The sequence below is a fragment of the Epinephelus fuscoguttatus genome, linkage group LG6 (genome assembly GCF_011397635.1).
Source record: "Epinephelus fuscoguttatus linkage group LG6, E.fuscoguttatus.final_Chr_v1".
NCBI classification, from domain to species: Eukaryota; Metazoa; Chordata; class Actinopteri; order Perciformes; family Serranidae; genus Epinephelus; species Epinephelus fuscoguttatus.
This window is the reverse complement of record NC_064757.1, coordinates 32,912,341-32,936,045: the sequence shown is the minus strand read 5'-3', so window position 1 is coordinate 32,936,045 and position 23,705 is coordinate 32,912,341. Positions and strand designations below refer to the sequence as shown.

At 40.5% G+C, this 23,705-nt stretch overlaps 1 protein-coding gene across 1 annotated transcript in view; it reads left to right on the top strand.

Annotated features, from left to right (window-relative positions):
• cspg4ba (chondroitin sulfate proteoglycan 4ba) overlaps positions 1-23,250 on the top strand; it is a 42,951-nt gene extending 19,701 nt beyond the window's left edge. The window contains exons 6-10 of the mRNA XM_049578901.1: positions 5,376-5,574; positions 8,712-8,843; positions 16,144-16,316; positions 16,832-17,015; positions 18,958-23,250. Of these exons, the coding sequence (XP_049434858.1) occupies positions 5,376-5,574; positions 8,712-8,843; positions 16,144-16,316; positions 16,832-17,015; positions 18,958-21,026 (2,757 nt within the window). The 3' untranslated portion in view covers positions 21,027-23,250. The remainder of the gene's footprint in view (positions 1-5,375; positions 5,575-8,711; positions 8,844-16,143; positions 16,317-16,831; positions 17,016-18,957) is intronic.
• Positions 23,251-23,705: the final 455 nt, after the last annotated feature.

Sequence of the window (23,705 nt, the reverse complement as noted above, 5' to 3'; positions counted from 1 at the left end):
GATTTGCTTACAGATACAAATAAAGTAACCTGAACCTGATTGTCACTGACAAACTGGTCTGCGCATATTGATGATCACAGTTTAATTCAAATGTGATCATTAGTCATTATTTACTAGATTTTAGGTGGAAGGTCTGGATTTTGTCCACAAGGTGGCTCTCTGCTACTGCACTCTATTACACTTGTACCGTGTACTCGTACCTCTTACAGTCACAGTTATACATGTATTACCTCAAAAATAGTTTTGAGACAGCTTTGAATTCTGTATTGAAATGAGACTGGTCAGATTTTTATTTATCAATTATGCTTCAGGGTTTATATTTACCATATATAGAATTGGCAAATGCTGAATAAACCCTAAGATTAAATATAAACTGCTGTGAAATGGACGAATCTGTCTTAAAAGTACTTTTTTGCCAACAATGAAAACAGCACAGACAAAAGAAACGTCATCCAATGATGTCGAGGTCTAAGAAAATCTTAATTATGCCAACAAAATGCTGACCTATTTTAAACTGAAACCAACAGTTTACACTCTTTAAGTGTTTTTATTTTGTGGTTGTGGCAGTGCTAGCATTCATGACATATATTTGCCCTGTTGTGGTTTTCCAAGGTCTGTGATAGACATCTAGAAATGTCGCTATCACAATGACATGTGTCAGCAGTCTGTGGCTGTGTTTTACTGTCAGGGGTTTTAAAGTGCAACTAAAATTCAAGGAGTTGTCACACAGAGCTGTGAGCAGAGTCTTCTGAACTCAAATTTGGTATGTATCCTATGTGACCTCCAGACAACACTTGCTTGCAGCCAGCAGCACCAAACCAGGCTGCAGTGTAATCCCTGGGGGCAATTGAGCACTGTCGATTTACGTCCACGAAAAGTGCTTGTTTGTGCCACTGACAGGCTCGGATTATTATTCTATGATTCTGACAACATTATGGAAAGGATCCCTACAGAGATAGACCTTTTTGTTAAACCAGAAACAGCCCCAGAATCGCCATCGCCAAAACCACCAGACTCCATTTACTAAACAGTGATTGTTGCGTGAATAGAGCCAGCAAATTTTAACATCTAACCGGGTGAATTAAGGGATTATTTCAACCAAACCGTAAGTGGTGATGGTCTAGAAGGAGTGTAAAGACAAACTATGGTGGTCTATGTGTGTGTTATTGTGCTTATTTTGTTTCTGTTAATTCTGAATGAAGTGTGTTTTACAATGATAAAATTACTCTTTATTTAAATGAGGTCCAGTGTGTTTGCCGATAACAATTTTCAGGCTGTTTCTAGTTAAACAAAAAAGGATCTTACTCTTAAACAAATAAGTCTATTTCTGCAGGGATCTTTTCCATGATGTTGTCAGACACAAAAAAAGCACTTTAAGTGGTTGTATATTGACGGTGCAAATATGATCTGAGTGTTTACACAATGCAGCCTGCTTCACTGCTGCTGGCTGTAGACATCTTTCTCAATACTGGACCAAATTCAAAAACTACTGTCCCCATTAGTCATTTAGACACAAAAAAAACATGGGAGGATAAGGTCTGGGTTGAAAATGACCAAGCAACACGTACTCAAAATGTGTTTTATTATTGTTTTATGCAGGTGAGTTCAAATCCCAAGCCTATTAAAACACCTCAACAAATAAAGATAAAAACAGTTGAAGTTTGGTCAACATTCACTGAATTTAATCGAAGTCAATCAAAGATGTGGCTAAGTTTGTTTTGTTTAAACCTGACTGTCATCTCCGTCACCAAAGCTGCAGCCTGATAAGCAGCAGACGCCCCGTCATGTCTGAGGGATTGATCTCGACTCCGATGGGGCTGCTGGTGCAAATTGATCTCATGTGTCCTTTCTTTGAATTTGGTGAGTTGCACTGTTGTTGCTCCTCAGACTGATCCCGCTGTGACTTCCTGTTAAAAGGGGGGACTACTGGAGGTGTAGTCATTTCCCCCTAGATGAGCTCACACCGGCATGTGTGGCAAGTCTTCTCATGTGGGAGGACGTGATGCTGTGGGACCGATGTGCTGTGTGTGGTGGGTGGATGTGGGGCTTGCAGGTGCTAATTGAAAAAGTACCTCTTGCTTCTGTTCCAGTAAGTGACACTTATAACAAAGTGAGAGGCCAGCTCACTGACAGTTACACCTAAGCCTTTAAATTTGTCATTTTGGTCCTGTTAAGACTCACCCAATATTTAGTGTTTTTAAAAAGTAAAGCCCACCCTCAGATTGTGATGTTTGTGATAGGCTGTACATACCTGCAGCTATTTATTTATTTATTCATTTATGTATTTATTTCTGTTGTTTCACCCACTGACATTTCTCACATTAACCAACATTCAGAGAACAGCAGTGGGAACCTGCCAGTTCACACTCTTTATTTTAAACGCCATCGATCGTGTGGCTGCATTGCACTTCAACATGGCCTGCTAAAAATTGCTGTAACAGGAAACTCATTTGCATGCAAACGACTGTCTTTAATTTGTATGATACAGAAGAATACACTCCAGACCATGAGCCCCAACCAGTGATCTAACCCAACAATAACATTAATTGTAACTGTAAAGCTGCTATGATCAATATTTTGTTTTAAAGATGGGTCAAATCACTAAGTGTAATGTGTTACTTGTCCCTCATAGTGACAAACCTGCAGATAAGTTTTACTTCTCTACAGTTCCCGTCAGCTCTACAGAGCATGTCAATGTCTTTCAGCTCAGTTTTTTTTGGCCACAACTCTTTCGGTTCACTCTAACCGCTCTCATTAGCGTTGTTTCCAGCTTTAGCAGGCAGCTTTTGTCGACAATGAAACTCTAAATCCTCAGGCACACAAAGTTAGCAGCTAACCAGTGAACATAGTGGAGCAACTAGCAGCTATAGAGACAGATTGTGAGTGAATACATTCACCAGTCGGCCAGAAACATGACTGAAATGTAAGCTGATGTTGCCTTGTATGTATCTACTTAATGTCTAAAGACCCACCAGCTTTTTGATAAGTTTCTTGAATCAATATGTCGGTGTTTGCAACTTGTTTCCTTTGCCACAAAGTGGCCAAAAATATTTTGTACCCAACCTTATTGTGAACACAATGTAGTATTTTCCTAAAAAAACAATGTACGGACTCATACCAAAGTAATCCCTCTCAATCAGCACTTATGATGCACTAGAAGTGTGTGGCGATGTATTCATCTGCAGCAACCCTGCTCTTTGCCTGTATGTTCTTATGTTCTTATTTAGCTATATTTGAGATGTTTCTGGGCACAGTGTGCAGATGAGGTCAGGAAGCGAACAGGGCCAGACCTTAAGCAGCACACATCCCAAAGTAGTGATGAAAATCATGGACGCAGGGCCAAAAACAACACATAAATAGTGAATCCAGGGTGGGTGCTCACTTTTGCCTTTAAATTAGTATTTTATCGCCAGAAGGACGGTCTTTTCATAAAGCTGGGTATGCAGCAGAAAGACAAATACTTTTGAAGTTGGTGCCATATGACCAGAGAAAACTGAGGAAAGGGACTGTGGTGGTTGCTGTTGCTCAAGAGGTAGAAAACCTAGAACAACTAGAATGCACTGCATTACACCGGACCAATAAACGCTTCCAGTGGTGGGTGGTAATGCTATTTGCTCATCTGGTTGCAAAAAATTTCATATTATAGTTAAACAGTAAGTTGTAGTATGGTTCTGAAAACACTGAGGTGAGAAATGAGCAATTTAGTAACAGAATCTTGGTTTATATTTGATCAGCACTGCTTAGCTTCACCACTAGATCTTTTACAATACAGGAAACGGTGTAACGTCCACTTCCTGTTCACAAACTCTTGTATTACAGCTAAACAAAGCACTAAAATATTTTTCCAAAGACATTTTAGGCAAGAAATAGGCAATACAGTGACAGAATCTGGGATTATATTTGATCAGCACTGCATAGTTTCACCATTTGATCTCAGTTTTTCAGACTCCATTTTTACAATATCTTATAACGTCCACTTCCTGTTCACAAACTCTTGCATTACAGATAAACAGTGCACTGAAATATGTTTCTGAAGACATTTCATGTGAGAAATAGGCAATACAGGTACAGAATCTTGGTGTATATTTCATCAGCGCTGCCTAGTTTTACTGTTTGATCTGAGTCTGAGTCGGAAACAAAGACAGAGAGAGAGAGAGGCGGCCCTGGAGCTGGATGATGTGATCATCACAAGATGGAGGGATGGTTATCACAGTTCATTCACACATACTACCCACATTGTCATGAGCTTGGTGAAAATCAGCAAAGTTTCCCTTTAAGTAACTAAAACTTTATAACAGAAAAAATAAATAAAATGTATTATGTCATATTTATGCTAAAACAGCGCAGTCGTTATTGTTATCAGTAACACCTGTGCTCAACTCAAAATGGCCGATTCAAGTAACCACATTTTAGAAGCCGAACATTCTCGTGATGTATGTGCTCTCAGTTATTACTGTGGAATCCTAACCTGTGTGAGGGGCAGTGGTGTGTTATGCAGTAGTTGGCTTGTGAGGCTCATCCTTTGTTGTTAAGTGTCTGCACGGATCAGGAGCTGTGTGCTCTGTGTGTCAATGAGTTCCTCTGTTCCTTCGTGTTAGCTCGGGGCTTTTGAATTTACATGAAAGCAGGACCTTAGCTGTGCCTCGCCAACACTCAGCCAACTGTGTTTACAGTCTGCGTGGCTATATTTAGTCCTGACATGTCCTTCATTTGAATTATGTCAGTGAACGTGACTTGAGTGACATTTCTTCATGGGTTGTTACTGTCGTACCGTCTTTAGGTGCTGCAGTTAGAGAGTATTTTTACAGCAGTTCTGCTTCGTTGGATGATACACTGCGCTGTGGGAAATAGACGGGAGCAAAGAAAGAGAAAGGAAACGTGAGATAGCCTTGGAGCAGGACTCACACCCACAGCATCCTGGGACCATTGTATGTGGTGATGAATGACAAGGACACATCAGCTGTTTCCCCTGGTCTTTAATGTGTCTCTGTTCCTTTACAATTGTATTATGTCTGAGCAGAGGGGGGTGTGACATAGCTGCTCTACAAGTGCATTTAACTAATGAGCAAAGTGCATGAGACATAACCCTGTTGTATCCTACAGACAATCAAATTTATGTTTTTGAATCAAGGGGATTTCTCCAAAGATGAGCATCCACAAATGGAAATGTAGCCAGTGTTTTGCCCCCGTGTGTAACAGAATATGACAGTATTTCAATCCATCAAAATAAATGTCAATGTGGCATTTGGCTGTCAAACCCTGTTAGCCCCCACATCATGAGCCATGTCAGACAAAACATGTCTGCTCCTGGAGGTCTTTACTTTCCCGGAGATTACAGATGACACCTGCTCTGTCCTTGTCCATCTTGTGTCCAGGTTTGGGTGTCCTCAGTGACAGAGATCAGGCCAGGGGATCTGAGGGCACAGGACATGGACACGCCCCCAGCCGAGCTGCACTTCATGGTGACCCCACCCAGCAACGGACACCTGGCCCTGAAGAGCGCCCCCATGAAGGCGGTGCTCAACTTCACCCAGGAACACATCGACCAGGGACAGCTGCTGTTTGTCCACAAAGGTAAACTTTGTTTCTCTATCACCTACTGAAGTTCAGACACTGCACAGCAACGGAGAAGCCAGAAGAGACTTGTTCTGAATCACAAAATCCAGAAATTGTATGCTTTAGAAAAACACACAGCAAAGGGGAAACAGGCAGTACAGGAGATCTCCCCAAACTACAAACTGTAGTAACTATATAAGAAATTATTTGTAAGATAATTAGTGATTAATGTAAAAAAACAAACATGCAAAACACAAATGTGATGACAGTAACAGCCTAACTTCTCCAGTTGAAGGTGATATTTTTTTGTATTACAAGTTTTCTGAAATGTTTTTGTTTAAAAATGCACATGAGGAATTATCTAATTAAGTATACATTTTAGGAACATAAATCTGAACATTGGATAGGGCCTGGTTCAAATCCCTTGTTTCATTTCGTGACATAGTAGGAATCAAATGTTTATACTGAAAAAATGTTGGTTATCTCTTTTTATTACTCCATAAATCAGAAAATACTGTCAGCAGCCATAAAAAAAAATAGAATTTTCACCACGTTTTTAGGAATAAAATGCTCCATAAATCAGGCTATGAATTATATATGAAGAAACCTCTCTGTAAAAAGCTTCAGAATATAGATAGCAATAAAACTGGAAAGTTTGGTGTATGTAAATGCTAGCTTGAGTGTCAGACTGAAGCTCTCAGAACCTTCAGTCTGACATTGCCTCCATTGATTTGAAGGCGATTTACAAGGGGGAGGGAATTTGATTTTTCCCTAACCAATCAGTAGAGATCAACGACTCACCCAGAATCTGACGTCATTAGTATCTGTGCCTCGGGGGTGCCGAAAACAAGCAAGCATTGCCCGTTTAAAATGTCTCCGTCGTCATGCACGCCCGGCTGCATTGCTGTTAAATCCAGTTTAGCAGCTTCCTTAATTTGGTCCTCCATTAACGCGAGTAGTGGCGAAATACCTCAATAGCATCGTTAATGTGGTCTGTAGGATCTGTAGTAGTCGCCATTGTTGCTATCCTCACCAGTTACCCACCGGCGCACAGCTTGACATCAGCGTGGCGCTGATTGGCTAATTGCTAGACCCGCCCCCACCCCCGGCATTCATTGGTCCGTCCATCGTTTGGACGAGATAAATCGCAAATTCATTGCAATATGCCAGACCAGAGATGCAAGCCTACTCAGCTAAGTGGGCAGGGTCTATGGTCTGGAACCAGGCTATGTAAATGCTACTACAGTGGAGATTTCTGCCTCAGAGTAAAAGAAACTTTGAGAAAGTGGCCTTTTAAAGATATGCATTTCTACATTTCATACATTTTTAGATAAAAAGAAATACAACAGGTGAATGGGTTAAAAACTTTAACTAACAAATATCATCATGAAACTTCCCTAGGTGCTTACTTACATTTTGAAATAATATGTTTAAATATGAAAATGTGGCGTTATCTAATTAGGTATATGCAAACTTGCACACATTTCCAGAACAGAAATCCAAACTAAAATAAACCCCTTAATGTGTATTTTGGACGTTTATTTCCATTATTTTACACATTACTTATCACATTCCTCTGTTTGGGGAGGGGTATAGAAGAAGAGGGGAGGGGTACTAAAGAAGAAACAACTTAAAAAAAAAATAGGGTTGGGTGATAATTCATTAATTCATTGCACACTGTAATCAAAAACGAGATACTTGTTTTTGTTTTATATGTGTGATGTTTTGTTTTAAAAAAGGGTGTCTGCAGGTCCTTAAAATGTCTTAAATTCAAGTTTAGAATATCAGGCTTTAAAAGTCATTAAATAGTCTGAAATTTGAATTTGTGAGGCCTTCATTTTCACAAACATTTTACCTACTTTAATGTGTTGATTTTTTTCAAAATGGTCAAGCTCTTCTTTTTATTGATTTTCTTTTAAACAGATAAAACAAGACAATGGTCCAAAACAAAAACAGAAAGACAGTCTACTGCAGCAACAAAAATATTTCACAGATGCACCCATATGTACTTCAATGTCATGAGCCCTTAATAAATAGACAGAAGTTATCCCAGACTTCAGCATGTGTTCCTGTTGTATTATTCATTCAAGCCAGTAAATCAAAGTTCACATTTTTGATTTTACTTTATAATTTATACATAAAACCTACTGCTGCATGGGACTACATTTATACTACTTACCTTTATACTTAGCTGCAATGCTTGAATCAGAAAACATATGATTTGCCAAAAAATCAGACTTAAATGTGGTTTTGAATCATCTTTAAAAGGTCTTAAAAAGCATTAAACCAGTGGACACTTTGTTATGTAATGCTTGGATCACTGTCCATCTTAACACCAGCTGTACTGTAACATAAATTGAGACTGGAAAATGATTCTTTTATATTGTGACATTGATTTCAATCATATTCCTCAGTCCTAAATATAACTTATAATGAATTATAATGAATTTTAGATCCCTAGATAACCTGTTGTTGTTGTTGTTCCTTCTGTGTCCACTAGAGAATGCTGTTGACAGTTCCTAACAGTTGGCTTTGCTTTCTTTTTGTGTCTCACACAAAAAATCATTCACAGAAACAATGTGCATCTTTCTTTATTAGCTGTTAAATTACTTGCAACATTGATTCAGACGGTCTGTTTGGAGGTGATAATATTTAATAGTGTGGAGGCTAAAATGCTGGATACAGTCCGTCAACATGTGATGGTGTGAGTCTCAGATCAGGTTTCTGCTCACTGTTCTGATTCCTATCTGCTTTCTTCTCTGCCTGTACTTGTACCACCAGGACAGGTTGTGATAATAGAGTGCAGGGGACTCGCCCCACCCTATATGTTGATGAACATGTCTGTCCTTTTTTATACACATTTTCACACACACCTACACAAGTATAGATATATATATAGATAATTGATTTTGATCGAGTGTTCCCTTATTGACTCAGAATGCAGATTGCTTGCATTGCAGTTTTCCTTGAGATCCGCACCAGAAATGCTGATCAAGTGATTTTCTTTGTGTATTTTGCAGAAAGCAGACGCAGCTTATTTTCCAAGAACAAAGTGAAAACATGCACTCGCAAAACAAAGCAGACAGAAGAATCTGACAGCTTTGCCTCAGAGTCTTTTTGACAGCTTTTAATTAGATGTTTCATTGCATCTCTAGGTGCCATGTCTGGAGGATTCAACTTCCAAGTGAATGATGGTGTGAACTTCACTCCCAGGCAGATCTTCAGCATCACCGCCAGAGCCTTAGTTCTCAGCTTGGAGAGAAACCGTCCACTTAAGGTGTTTCCAGGTAAATCACCCGCTGAGTAGAGCCTCATCATTTAATGACAAGATGGGCATTGTTCTATATTTTTCACAGCCCAGTCGCAAGATGAAAATTTTTGCGTTGTACATCTCTGCAAACCATAAATTGCATATTTCATACTCATCATATCAGTGTTTCTTCAGTGATGTAGTATATGAGCTGACTTTACCAATCAGAGGAGGAAGGGATAGTGGATGTCGCCTGGGCCAGACACCTGCCAAACTGCAGACCGTCATTTAAGAGCCAACAACTTACAAAACTGGTTGTAATTTAGCCACCAAACATGGGTGTTTTTAGCAACCCATTGCTGTTTTTCCACAGGGGATAGTGCCACAAAAAGCAGCTGTATTTTACCAAGACATCACTGCAGTTCATGCCAGGATCATGCCACCAAAAGGGGATATTTTAAGCCAAAACATATATCACCCCCACCCTCACCTCCGGACGAAACATCGCCAGATGATGCAAATTGATGCTAAAGACGTCATCCAGCAGTTTCGCTGGTTCTCTCGGGTTGTTGCTTGAACTACAGGTGTATTTGTCAAGCAGCCATCTGATAGTCATTCACTTTACAGCAGGAAATGGAGCTTCAAAGTAAAGGCTCTTTGCTGGAAATTCACTGAACTTCAAAATAAATTGTGTTTTTTACAAACTCCATTCATTTAATTCAGAATGGATCCACGACCCACCAGTTGGGAACCACTGCTGTAAACAATACGTCACAGCAGCCATACACCTTTTGGATATTTGCTTTTCCATTTTAGGTTTGCAATAAGCAAACAAGACTAAACCAAACTTTGTTTTTGTATAAACTGAAAGTTGCAGTCAGTGTTTAAAGTCCTTCTCTGTAAAGACTTTTTCATGAAATACATATAAACAAATGTGCACTTTCCTGGCACAGTGCTCAAGAAGGGCCGTAAACATGCAGCTCTCTAGGTTGGAAACGTGCTCATTGTCAATCTAGAAAAAGGAATAACCAAAAAAAGTATACGGACCAGAGTCCACAAACTAAAACAAGAGCAGCCAAAGCCTAATCTGCACAGTCAAATACTGGCATGTGTCATGTCATGTGAATAGCATGTCACAAATTGCTGCTGTCATTAATGGCTTCCTGTTACAGTCATTAGTGTTTCTGATCATTAGTGTTTCAGTTCTCTCTTGAGATCACAAGCGTTTTGGAAACATAATTTCTCTTTTATAGGCTTTTGTGTTATGATGAAACTACACAGCTGCTTCCTGAAAATGAAGTGAAACAACTTATTTTCGTCAGTTTCTTGGTCATCCACTCACACAGATGCTTTTTAGTTGAACTATTATTATCCATACGCAGAGTGCTGATTTCCTCTTTTTTGTGTCTATTGTTAGGGTCCAGCTGAAGATTGTGTGTGTGTGTGTCTGTGTCTGTGTCTGTGTGTCTGTGTTCAGACATTCAAATAAGTATTTCACCACTAGAAAGATGGCCTTTTAATAAAACTAAGATGTCTATGCAGGAGAAAGGCACAAATACTTTTGAAATTGCTGCTACGGAACCAGAGCAAACAGAAAAAGGACACTTTGATTCATGAGGGAGAAAACCTACAACTACCAGAATGCACTGCATCACACCAGACCAATAAATGCTCCCAATGGTGGGTGACATAATGCGAACACATCCATTTGAAACAATGGCATGCCAACAAGAAGCAATCTTGTATTACAGTTAAGTAGTGAGCTAAAATATGTTTCTGAAAACATTAGAGGCGATAAATATTCGACTTAGTAACAGAATCTTGGTTTATATTTGATCAGCACTGCTTAGTTTAACTGTTTGATATGTTTTTACAATACTGGAAACAGTATGGCGTCCACTTCCTGTTCACAAACTATTGCAGCTAAACACGGCACTGAAATCTGTTTCTAAAACATTTAAGGTAAGAAATAGGGAGTGTAGTATATCAAAATATTGATTTATGTTTGATCAGCACCACCTAGTTTTACCCTTGGATCGGATCAGTCTGTTGATCTCTTAAAGCCTATTTAGACGTTTTATTAAAATGAGTTTTGGGTGATCTGATCACACGTGGACGGTGCTAAATACAAATCTAAACAACCACCAAGACACACTGTGATCCGATCACGCAGACTACTTCCTGAGGCGGTCTGGGACGCGTTTGACCACATATCTTTTGTTGTGTAAACACTGTGTCCTGATGCGTCCCCGACAAGAACTATGTCATCGGTGCAGGATGTGATTGCTGTTTTGGCTCTATATCTGTCCAATTGTAGGTCGAGTTGGACGAAGTGTCGCGTGACCTCTCCTCATTTTGCCCTATGGAAGGAGACTTGTTGAATTCTGCAGACAGGGATATCTCCAGCTGTACTGACACAACCATCGCTAACATGACTAGCACGCATGCTACAGCAGTGTGAAAAGCGATGTGTCTCGGCTGTCCGTTTGTGTTTGGATCACCGAAACACATGTTAATACCAGGTCTAAACAGGCTATTTGTGTCCATGATGGAGATACGGGTAGGGGGCAATACGAAAATGGCAAAGTATCGTCTGCAGTTCAAGCAACAACCTGAGAGAACCAGCGAAACTGCCAGATGACGTGTTTTGCATCAGTTTGCGTCATCTGGCAGTTTTGCCTGGAGGTGAGGGTGGGCGATATCTAGGCAGTGTTTAGATGGAGGGAAGTTTACCACAGTTCACACACTACCCACATTGTTTTGATACAAAGCTGGTTGAAAGTTGGTGAAGTATCCCTTTAAAGAGAATCTCCAAGTTAAACTTTCATGCAGTTATAAATTTACACCTCATGAAAATTTGGGTGTTAAAGAACGTGATGTTCCCATCAGGATGCTCACGATGGTGCAAGAGTAGAAATTCCTGAGGGGGTAAAAGTTGAAACAGTCTCTGTCTCGCCTTTGTCACCGCTGAGTCTGTATGCAATGACTTTTAATATATCAAAATGAAAAACATGTACATTACTTTTCCTCCCTAATTTTTGCTGCTGATAAAATGTTGCCTGTTAGCTGTCACCGATCCTCACAGACATGCGCCAAGCAGGTTAAGAGGACGCGTGAGCACCAATGAAATATTATTATGTTGATATTTAAAGTAATAAGGTGACATGATTAAGTTGAGGGGCTTGAATGTGTTTAACCAAATTTAACAGTAAGCCATCCAACAGTAGTGAAGACATTTCATTCAAAACCACAAGACAGAGAAGAGAGAAAACCCCGACAGTGTGTGTGTGTAGGTGGGTGTGTGTGAGCTTGTGTGTGTCTGTGGCCTCTCATTTGCTGTATTTTCCAACACTGAACCTGCTACAGTCTCTGTTCAGATGGTATAATAATGCAGCACCTTTCCAGCAGCCAAATACCAAACTGATGAATCAGCTGACATTTCTCAGTGTTTTGACGTACGGTATGCTACTTTTTTTTTTAGCTTTCTTGCTGTCGTCAGTGTCTGCAAAGACGTTTTAAGATTTTCTGCCATTTCCAGAGGTCTGGTTTGTGAGTGAGAAGGAACGGATATTGTGGGGGTAGCAAACTGCCAACTGGCACGCTCTGCTGAGCTTCCCAGCCACAGGGTGAGTGGGTACTTGAAAAGCTGTGCCACTGTCTGTCTGAGGCAGCCCTGTTTGTGCTTTGTGCCAGGCGGTGCCGGGGGGGGGCGTGGGGGGAGCTCTAAGTGACAATGAAGGGTTTTGATGGGGCGAGGGGGTGACATGAAACACTTTCACGCTATGGACGTGAGATTAATGTTTTTCCTCTTCCTTAAATGTCTGGGTGCTCTCTGTAAAACCGTGCAGAGACTCCTCATTAAATGGTTACATGTGACTCATTAAGAAACCAGCGTTTACCTGTGTGTGTTCTGACAGGAAGTCATTGTGGCGGCCTGCAAATGCCACACAAGAGCTCTTGGTATGAGGACATAACTGATACTATCACTGTCTAGCTCTTGTTGAATCAGGGCTGAGTAATGTATCAATCTTATATCGATATCTTGATATGAGACTGGATATTGTTTTAGATTTTGAATATGAAATATTGGAAGTGTCCTGGTTTTAAATGCTGCATACCCACTTAGTCATTATATCCACATTAATAATAATTATTTATCAGTAATCTCATGGCGTAAATATTTTGTGAAAGCACCAATAGTCGACCCTACAATATTGTCACAATATTGATATCGAGGTATTTGGGCAAAAATGATATTTCATTTTCTCCATATCGCCCAGCCCTATGTTGAATACATGAAGCTAATTATTTAATGGACATTTTTACTGTTACACGGTGACAGTGGGAATATACAGACAGCGTTATGCTCGAAAAGGAGTTTGTACAACATGTTTTCCAACCACATCTGAAGCAAAAGTCTTTATAGCTGTTTCAAACGGCCACATTTTTTGTTTTTGTTTTTCCATATTTTTTGGTGGCATTTTTGCCTTTAATTGATAGGAAAGTCAAGCGTGAAAGGGGGAGGGAGAGAGAGAGGGAGTGACACGCAAAGGGCCACAGGCTGGAGTCAAGCCCAGGTCGCTGCGGCAACAGCCTTGTACATGGGGCACCTGCTCTATCCACTAAGCCACTGACGCCCCCCAACGGCCACATTTGAAGGTGGAGTAAAAGCATGGCCGCCATGTAGAGAGGGGATACGTCATATCTTTTAAACATGGGGAGTTTCAGAAGTTGGGGACACACAATGAAATATAGAAATAATTTCTGAAACTGCTACTTGGCCAGTGGTTCCCAACTGGTCCAGCGTTGGGGTCCAGATTTTTTCTCAGTCATTAGTTCAAGGTCCACACAGTTTAATACTTTCAGCATCATTCTTGCATTTGGCCATGTCTTATAGCTAGTTTGCCGTCTCTGTTAAGTAGGCCGGCTGTTTGTTAGTCACTCACTCGACAACAGGAAACAGCTCTTCAAACTAAAAGCTCTGTGCCGGATATTCACAGCCTGACATGTTCCTGAGTCACTTGCGGTCCATTCAGAATGGACCCTTGACCCACTTTTGGACCACAACCCACCAGTTGGGAACCAGTGTACTGGGTAGTACCCTTTTTCTGAGTAGTATATGCAGGTTTTCCTTTCAGGCTACATACAGTTACAGCAACCTCCATCATGATGGTAGGATGGCCTGTGCGTATCTAGATGGGCAAAACCCATGGCAATAAAAGTTCGGCAAGGACTGGCATGCTTGTTAAAGGTCTACTGAGTTTAGTAGACCCTAGTGGTGAGGCTGCAGATGGAACCCAACTGAAACTTTTCCTGTGTGCCAAGCATGTAGGAGAACTATAGTGGCCAATGCGAAAATGCAAACAGCCCTGTCTAGACCCACTGTTTGGATTGTCCATTCTGAGCTACATAGAAACAACACAACGGGCTCAATGGACGAGAACCCACTTTATATGTAGATATAAACAGCTCATTCGAAGGCAACAAAAACAAGATTTTTATTTTCAGGTGATTATACACTAATCAAATCATAGTTATGAATATTTTATTCAATGTCTGCCAGTAGATGCCCCTACATCCTACACACTGGAGCTTTTATGTTCATTTCTCTGAGCACACATTAAGATGAAAATATCTCTGTTTTTATGAGCTTGGATCATCTGGACCTCGGTAGTTGAACAGAAAGAGAACAATGTTAAACTTAAAGGGCGCAGTGCTGTTAAAAATATGGATTTATTGATACATATTGGTCCTGAATATTTGAAACAGTTAATACATCAGTACCAGCTCCTGTTCTCTCTTATTGTCAGTGTTTACTGTCAGTCTGCTGCCTATACTGTGTTACTAACCAAGAAAAGAAAAGTTGTCGTCAGGTTGTAGCCTTGTTAAATTTATCTGTTATTAAAAATATGAAATTGTATGAACTTAATATCTTTATCTTTCCCTGTGATCTGAAGTGCTGTATCATAGGCAGCTGGACTTGCTTGAGTTTCTTGAAGATATTTCGCCTCTTGGATGAGAGGTGAAATATCTTCAAGAAGCTCAAGCACAATGATATAGCACTTGAGATTACCATGACCTGGATGACTGAGAATCTTCACCAATTTATTTCCCTGTGGTATTGAAAATTGATATTTTGCAAGGTATTATATTGAAGTTAGATCTTCCATTATTGAAAAAAGCAGGATCTTGAAAAGTGAAGGTGACACATCCTCTCCATCCTCAGTGGAAAGTATGACCTTGGGGGAAACAATGCACACTTTCAGACAGGAAGACTTTCATTGCCTTAATTTGCCTTTAAGATATTCTATTATTGATTCTCCATGTGTTCCTCTAATCCCTTATCATCATTATCATTTTATAGACTCTTATTATCCCATATGCCGTTAAAAACATGAACCACACACAGTGAATATTTATGGTGTGTTTGTGCATGTTTTTTTCTTACATGAGTCTCCAATTCCCAGAGTGGCACACATTTTTCTCATCTAACAGACAGCCTAAACAACTCAGTGTTTTGGAGAAGTATTTTGTTTGTGTTGTGTATTTTGTTTATATTCCTGTTAGCATTTTACATGTTGCACAAATGTCTGACAATATAGTGAAACCCATCTTGTGCTGATTTCGAGCAAGACAGGTTTCCATTGTAAAAAGACAAGAAAGCCCGTCTCTCCGTCTTCCTCTAAGAGGGAAATTTCCCATGACAAGGATGGTGGGAGTGCTCACGACAAGTGATGAATGAATTTCACTGTGCTTTGACCCCTCTTTCCCTCTATCATTGGCTTCCATCATTTATCAGCAGTCTTTTTTTAGGATTCTCGCAATCTTCACAGTGGCAGCAGAGCTATGGAAATCTATGTAATTCATCGTAAGAGGAAGAAAAGAGGCTCTCAGTAGTCAGTCCCAGTCATCGTGCACAGGAGATGTCTCTCTTTACATTTTCCCCAAGTGGAAGATTTCTGCGCCTGTAAGGAGCTGATCCACTTTTAATTTCTTGTTTGGATTTTATGTAACACCCCGCACTGCAGTTGGACAGCGCTGTAAAAAAGCCTGTGATGTCTGCAGTGCAGCTTTAATTTGACACATCAAAGGACTCTCATCGGCCTATTCCAGAGCTTGTTTTGCATAATTTGGTGTCAAAAAGATGTGAAACGCTTCCAGAGGGGAAAACTTGCAACATTTGATGCAGCCACACAAGAAATTTAACAGTGTGGCGACAGCTAAACTGAACACCAGACAAGAGAAACTAATTTTCTTGACAGATATAGTTTCATGATCAATTATCCAAACCACTTCACCAATAATTCTCTTAATTCAATTTTGTGTCTTTCCTCCAGGCTCCTCTACACCAGTCACAAATGAAGTTTTACAAGCAGTGACCAATGACATCAGCAACGCCACAAACCGCGTTATTACATTCAGTGTGATTCGGCATCCTAAACTGGGACGTCTGGTGATGACGCGGCCCGATAATTCAACAGTGGACATCTCCACTTTCACACAGGAGATGGTGAGTGAGGAACTGGAGGTCAAATCAGTACTCTCTCATTTTACTTTATTTTGAAATGAAATAAAAGGGATGTGAACCAGGTCAGGATTAAACATTAGGGTCCCTCCATTCATGTGGAAAGTTGCCAGATTTCCACAGTATGAATAATTTATACTCTGCATCCTCATTCAGGAAATTGACTTTGTGCTTCTTAAGCTGAATGGAACATGTGAGGCTTTTATGTGATCAATTATTTCTGATAGATTATCATCTGGCACAGTTAAAGCTGTGGTGCTGTACACGTTATTTACTGCTGAGCAAAGCAGATTTAAATTAATGGTGAAATCTTATACGTACTGTTGTAATGTCTTTCAGGATGGTGAAGAGCTATTTAGGCCACTGAGCTGTTTACACACTTGATTAAGTCATCAGTTCACTTTAGGGATGGCTGATCTGCATGTTGTGCAAATTTGTTGATGTGAATTTATTTTGGATCGTGGGTTTGCCTGAGGATCTGTGGTGTTTTTGTACCCCAGGTGGACAGAAAAGAGGTTGTTTACATCCAGACCCCCGTTGAGTCAGTGGGCTGGGAGGCCATGGACTCTATGACCTTCTCTGTGGCATCACCGCCTACTTCTCTGGACAGCCAGACCTTCAAAATTGACATTTCTTATGAGAACACTGGACCTGAACACAACACAGTCCTGCTTGCAAACACAGGTATGAACACAAGTGTGAACAAGAGTAAAGCAAGTAGGATTCTTACTCTGTTAACCATCTTATTTTAGCGAGTTAGCATTCTTTCCTAATTAGCACTAAACACAAAGTACTGCTGAGGCTGATGGGAATGTCATTAGTATTGCAATTATTTTGTCACAGAAACTCTGACTTTGTGATAAATGAATGGTCATAATTCATAATGAGGGCAACATGAAGTAAAATGCATAAAAATGTTCATGATAATCTATCAAATAATAGTCTTTGAGACATTCACTCAAAACTTGAAGGCGCTGTATGTAAGAATGTGGCCAAAATGGTTACTGCACTCAAATTCAAAATACTGCCGCGAGTCGTGTCCGCCCCCCTCTCCCCTACAGATTCGAGGTTGCTGGACAGCGGCACGCTGGAGACTGATTTGTTTGCTCACGGGCGGCTGCCGTGGCAGGGCCACGTCACTGCGTCCTTGATCTTCGGTTTTCCAGCAGACCATTCGAGCAAGTCCGGCTTCTCTGCTGCTAACGCTGCTGCCGGGATACAGCTGAGGAGGAGCCGGCTGCTAATGCTATGTACCAGGACACTGCTAATGCTGCTTGCCGTGCTGCTGTAGCTCAGTCGTAACTGTAACTGATGCTGAGACTCTACTGACTGCGTGTCTGGTAGACGGCGGTGGGTGGCGCAACAGGCCAAAACACAAATTCAAAACATAAACATGATTTGCGGACCGTAAAATATTTTATTAAATGCGAATATTCTGGCCGTACTATTGTTGTCGGTGAGATCAGTATGTTATATAAACATTATTCCTTAGTCTCTGTGACATATTAGGAGGATTTTATGACTATTTGCTTTAGATTTCTTACATGTAGCTCCTTTAAAATGTCAACTTTTAATGGAAGTAAAATCATGAGATCGCCAAAGTCAGTAGGCTTTATGGCCAAAATACATGGGGCACAGATGTGCCCGACATGTCTGCTGCAACATGTCCACAACAGAGCGCATCCCTTATAACCAAGTGAAGCTGCCACGCTGCCCACAGAAGCCACAAGCACCAGCATGGGCACTGCTTCCCTACTTTTTACTTGTTTTACCTAGCTGGTCTATTTTTGTTCTCTACAAGCAGCTATGTAAAAACTACATCGAACCAACGTTGGGTACTGTTCACATTTCAACCAGTACTGGTACCTGGAATTTGGCTCTGGTACCCAACAATGCCTTTTGTAATAACAAAAATATATTTTTTTAACAAACTGCAGGGGTAATGAAGTAGACTACAGCACAATTCTGCTCTTTTGCTTTTTTTAAGTCACACTTAGAGCGAATCCTCTGTCTCTGTCTGTCTGCTTGTGTGTGATTCTGCTCATCTAGCAGTGATACTAGGTTATTACTAGAATAATATATTTAAAATATTTATTAATCTGTTTAAAAATACTAAAAGTTAATACCACATTGTGCCAGAGGCAGTGCAATGCAGCAAAGCAACCTTGTGGATGTTTTTACATTTCACATTAAAACAAAATCGATGCATCCTGTTGTTAAAATATTCCAGTTAATTAATTCAGTATCAGTTAATATAGCCAATGCTTCCAAACCCTGCATAACTAACAGCATAATCACTTGGCAAAACACAATGTGCACACAGTGATGCTGGCATACAACCACATATTACAAAGACAGGTCAGGTAAAAAACCCCACTCTATCCAGACTACATGACCCGTCGCTTCTGTACCACGGCTGTTATCCTCAGGGGACTACGAATGTCTTAACGTTATGCTAGTCCATCCAATAGTGGTTAAAAATTTCAGTCTTGACCAATGTGGTGAACTAATCAACCAGCAGACTGACATTACCACAGGCATGGCTAAAACCTACTGACTCAACTGTTGTTTATGTTTTTATTACTTAAAAATGTCGGTGATTAACGTAATGTTTGCTTGGTGCTAGGTGCTGAGGTAACAGAAGGGGAGAGTGTCGTCATTGATGAATCCAAGCTGGACGCCTCTAACCTAATGTCCAAGCTGCCGACGCTTCGGCGGAGCTCCAATGAGGTTTGGTTCCAGGTGACGTCACTGCCTCAGCATGGTGTCATAGTGGTAGGCGAGAGAAACCTCACCAAGGACAAACCTAACTTCTCCCAGTTCATCGTTAACAAATACGGCATCACCTACAAGCACGACAACTCAGAGACAACTCATGACTCTTTTGTATTCAACGCATGGATAAATCCCAAAGGCAAAACGGCGCAGCGCCCTCAGGATGACATGGATGTTGTTGAGGAGCGTTTTAACATCACAATCACACCTGTGAATGATCAGCCACCTTTGTTAAAAACCAAAGCTCCGAGTCTGAGGGTGGTACAAGGAGATACGGTAGCTCTCAGGCCTGAGAATCTCAAAGTGGAAGACTTAGACAATCCTCCTGATGATATTAAGTTCTCTGTGATTAGCAAGCCAAACAATGGTTACCTAGCTCTTGAAGGAAGTTTGAATGAGTCGATAGTGGCCTTCACCCAAGCCCAGATCAACAACGGAAGTGTCTATTTTATCCATGATGGAAGCTCTGTCTCTGGGGTGTTCTACTTCAGTGTTACAGATGGTCATCATAAACCAATATATAAACTCTTTAACCTAGAAGTGACAGAAATCACCATTTCTCTGGTCAACTACACTGGATTGACATTGGAGCAAGGCAAGACTTCTGTAACACTGACCCAAGACAACCTTTCTGCTGAGACCAACGGGAAAAACATCACCATCCATTACCAGATTACAAGGCCTCCGAACTTTGGCAAACTTCTAAAGGACAACCAAGAGGTTACACAGTTCGGACAGGAGGATCTACAGGCTGGAAGGTTGTCCTACCACATGATCTCCCATTCCTCTTCAGAGGACAGCTTTGAGTTCAATGCCTTCACTTCAGAGGCAAATGTGACCGGCCAAGTGTTTAACATAACTGTCAGACCTTTGATCCAGGTGGGGAAGGGTTTAAGCATTCCCAATGGGATCACTGTCAAACTCAATGCCAGCTTTCTTGATGCCTCTGAACTGGCTAATATCAGTGACAGTAACCCTATATTTGAAGTTATCTCTCATCCCAGGCATGGGAAGGTGGTTTGGACAAAACCTAAAATATCCAGGAAAGCTGTCCAAGCTGAGTCCTTCACCTTTCAGGAGGTGATGCAGGGGAAGGTAGCCTTGGAGCTGAATGCTAACATGACTGGAGTTCAAGAGCTTAATGACTCACTGGTGTTTGTGCTGAAAGCTGATAACATCCCACCTGCTAAAGGGGAGTTCCACTTTACAATTGTGCCATATGATCCAGCGCTTTTCCCAACCACAAAAAGTCCTGTCCCAACCACCTCATCTATTCATCAGACGCCTATCCGCACCTCAAGAAATGGAACTGCCTCACCAGTCCTGTCTACAGCTTTCCTCTCCACCCAGCAGCCAAGCAAAAACCAGCAAAAATTCAAGGGACGCAACCGCTGGGGAAACTCCAACAGAACTAGCATTTTCAGCACAACTCTTGGCAAACCTACACATGATACAGAGGATTTTCCCTTCAGGAACACACCAGTACGTGTAGAGTCCTATCCTCAAAAAACCTCCAGTCCGCTCCTGGTTATCTTACCACTGCTGGCTCTGCTGCTGCTCGTAATCATCTTTGTAGTCCTGGTTGTCTTTCTGCGACACCACAGGCAAAGGAAGCAGAGCCCCGCTGCACCAAAGGAGCCACCTTCTACTAGTCTTCCAAGCAGTCAGTCCTACCAGGGTCAAACCCAGAGGAGCACAACAGTTCCCACAGTGACTGTCACTCCATTAAACCCCATGAACCCCAGCTGCCCAGGAAGCCCTGTTTTTGATCGGTTATTGACACCAAATCAGGGCTCAGGTTATAACACCATCGATTCAAACATGCTCGTAAGTTCTTGGAGTAATGGTTCCCCTGCGTCATCTTCCCACATTATTAGAACCACCACGCCCACTCTGCAGAGGAATCAGTACTGGGTATGATCTTCCACAAACTGACTTGTAGCTATATGTGTTGGAGAACACGGTTTCAGGTTTTGATAACAGATTAAAACGTGGTTGTGTATTTAAATGAGGTTGCAATAAATTAGCTTAAAGTTGCATTAATCAGTATTCAGACTCAGAATTATCATCTTTGCAGCGTATGGAGCCTTTTAATCTCTTTTAGCTCATTGTTTTAGATTTTTTCTGTCAAGAGTTGGTGGAACCTAAACCAGAGCTAAAAGGCAATAGTTTGCCGGCAACATTGGAATAAGAAATTTAAAGGGGCCATAATACTGTACATCAAGGCTGTGTTAGCTTATTTTTGAGTTCTTTTGCCCTCTAGTGGCCATTAATAGATTGATGTAGCTTTAAAAATGGATAAGGTAGAAAACCACTGTAGCCAAAATCTGTTGCTGTACCTAAATCAATATTTTTGTATTAATACTGAATCAAATTACAGTGCTGTGTATAAGGTTTCACCGGTATTGACAAACTCAGAGTTATCACCCTACTCACCCAACAGTTTTTAGCCTCTCTTAGCTCATTGTTTTAGTTTTTACTGCACATTACTTTATAAAGTTAAGCATATACCAAGATATAGACCCAAGATTTTTTGTCAAGAGTTGGTGGAGGGTACATCAGAGTGTTAAATTAGGCCATGCTTTGCTTGCAACATTTGGAATAACAACTTAAGAAAGGGCATAATAACGTTTATGAAGGCTTGGTCAGCTTATTTTTGAGTTATGCCCCCACATATTTTTCTGTCAAGAGCTGGTGGAGGTTAACCAGAGCTAAAATGTCACCATATAACCAGAAACACAGCTCCACTGGGATGATAACATTACTCTGTTTGCGCTGGATGAATACTTAAGCAGTTTCTTGCTTGCAACTTTTAGAACAACAACTTTATAAGACGTTGTCAAGGTTGTGCAGGCCTGTTTTCGAGTTATTCCGCCCCCTAGTGGCCATAAATTGATTTATGCAGTTTTAAAGTTGGATAAAGCAGAAAACCTATATGGCCAAAGTCCTTTTGCCATACATTAATCAGCATACGGACAGCTTTAGGTTTTCTTTGAGCCACACAGTCCATTGAATCATTAGTTTACAACCACTGCTGTATATTGAATTGTTGGAACAGACTTTGTCCACTTGAGCATTTACAAAGCGATCATCATTGTGGTCAGTTACAACCTATGTTTGGTGCCTAACGTATGTTTAATCATTGTTATCTGGTCCTCATGCACGTTGAAGTCTCTTCCAGTATGGGTTATGATCACCAGAGTGGAAGTGATGCTTGTAACAGCTTGAAACTGTGAATTACGAAGACTGACTCTGGCACAAAGATGTATAATCCAAGCATTTCAATTGATTGTGCAGATTTTATATTGTTGTTATGTATTATATATTATAGTATATTAACGTTTTGTAACTCAGGTATTTTGTTAACAGTCATTTACTTCATGTTACCTTGATTGAGGGTTGCATGTATCGTCCATAATTAAGACTTTTTTTAACAGCATTACAGGACTGAATATTATAGAACTGACAGTTGTCACAATACTTCTCAGCATGGCTGTATATTGGAATGGGGCACTGACAAGGCTGGTTTTGTATCACTATTATTTTTTATTCAGTAGACCTGATCAAACACACTGGTTAAGATAATCGCACTCTTTTTCAAGTTTTTTTTATTATTATTTACTATGCACAGTATTTATATATTTTCAAGAAGAAGCGTACGAAAAATCAAGGCACTGATCTTATGGATTACACAGATCTACACTGTATTCTACCTGCCTTCACCTCACTGATTGAAATTGAAATAACAGGCTTATTCTGTAATCTACTGACAGGTTCCCCAACAGCTGAATAAAGCGATGGGTCCACCTACTTTTAAGGAGATTGAGCAACTAACTCAAAAAACACAGAGAATTTCTTTGAATAAATGAGTGCTGGCATTTATAATAATTATTTAACTCTGATCTATCTACTGTAGGTTGGCGGTTTGACACTGTAATGATGTATCTACTGTAAATGAACGGTACTGTTCTGACAAGCTGTGGGACACAAGAAATTGCTGTCAAAGAAAACCACTGTAAACTTGTATGTTATGAATCACTTTGTACTGAAGAGAAGTGTCTATCCAGTGTATTCCAGTCTCATCTGAATGATGTAACCTACTATGTAACAGAGGTGTGATATTTATTTATACCATATTTTTAATAAACCATTTTAAAATGTTTGCATTTGCAGTTACTTTCTACTCTCAACCTCTCTCAATCATACAGCTTGTGTATAAACTGTGAAATTCTCCCCTTATTTCTTCCACTTAAATGAGTTTTTGGCAGTTTTCCCTGTCACTATAATTTAAACTGTACTTCTAGTCCGTGGCCCTCCTCTTAATAGTACTTTACTCATTGCAAGCAAAGATCCACTGCGCCAGAGGACCAATTAGAAAAAGATTAATTATCATCATCGCTTCCCTCAGCTTCCTGCAATTACTTTAATTGTGGTTTTCTCACATCCAAAAACAATAAAATCAGCAGGTCTTTGTCACATGATCGGCACTAAGGTGTTGTGTGTTTTCCAAATATCCACCAAGAATGTCAGTGGATAGCCAGAGGTTGAACATGTAATGCGATTTGGAAAAGCACAAGGATCTTTTTCTGCAGCTGCAGC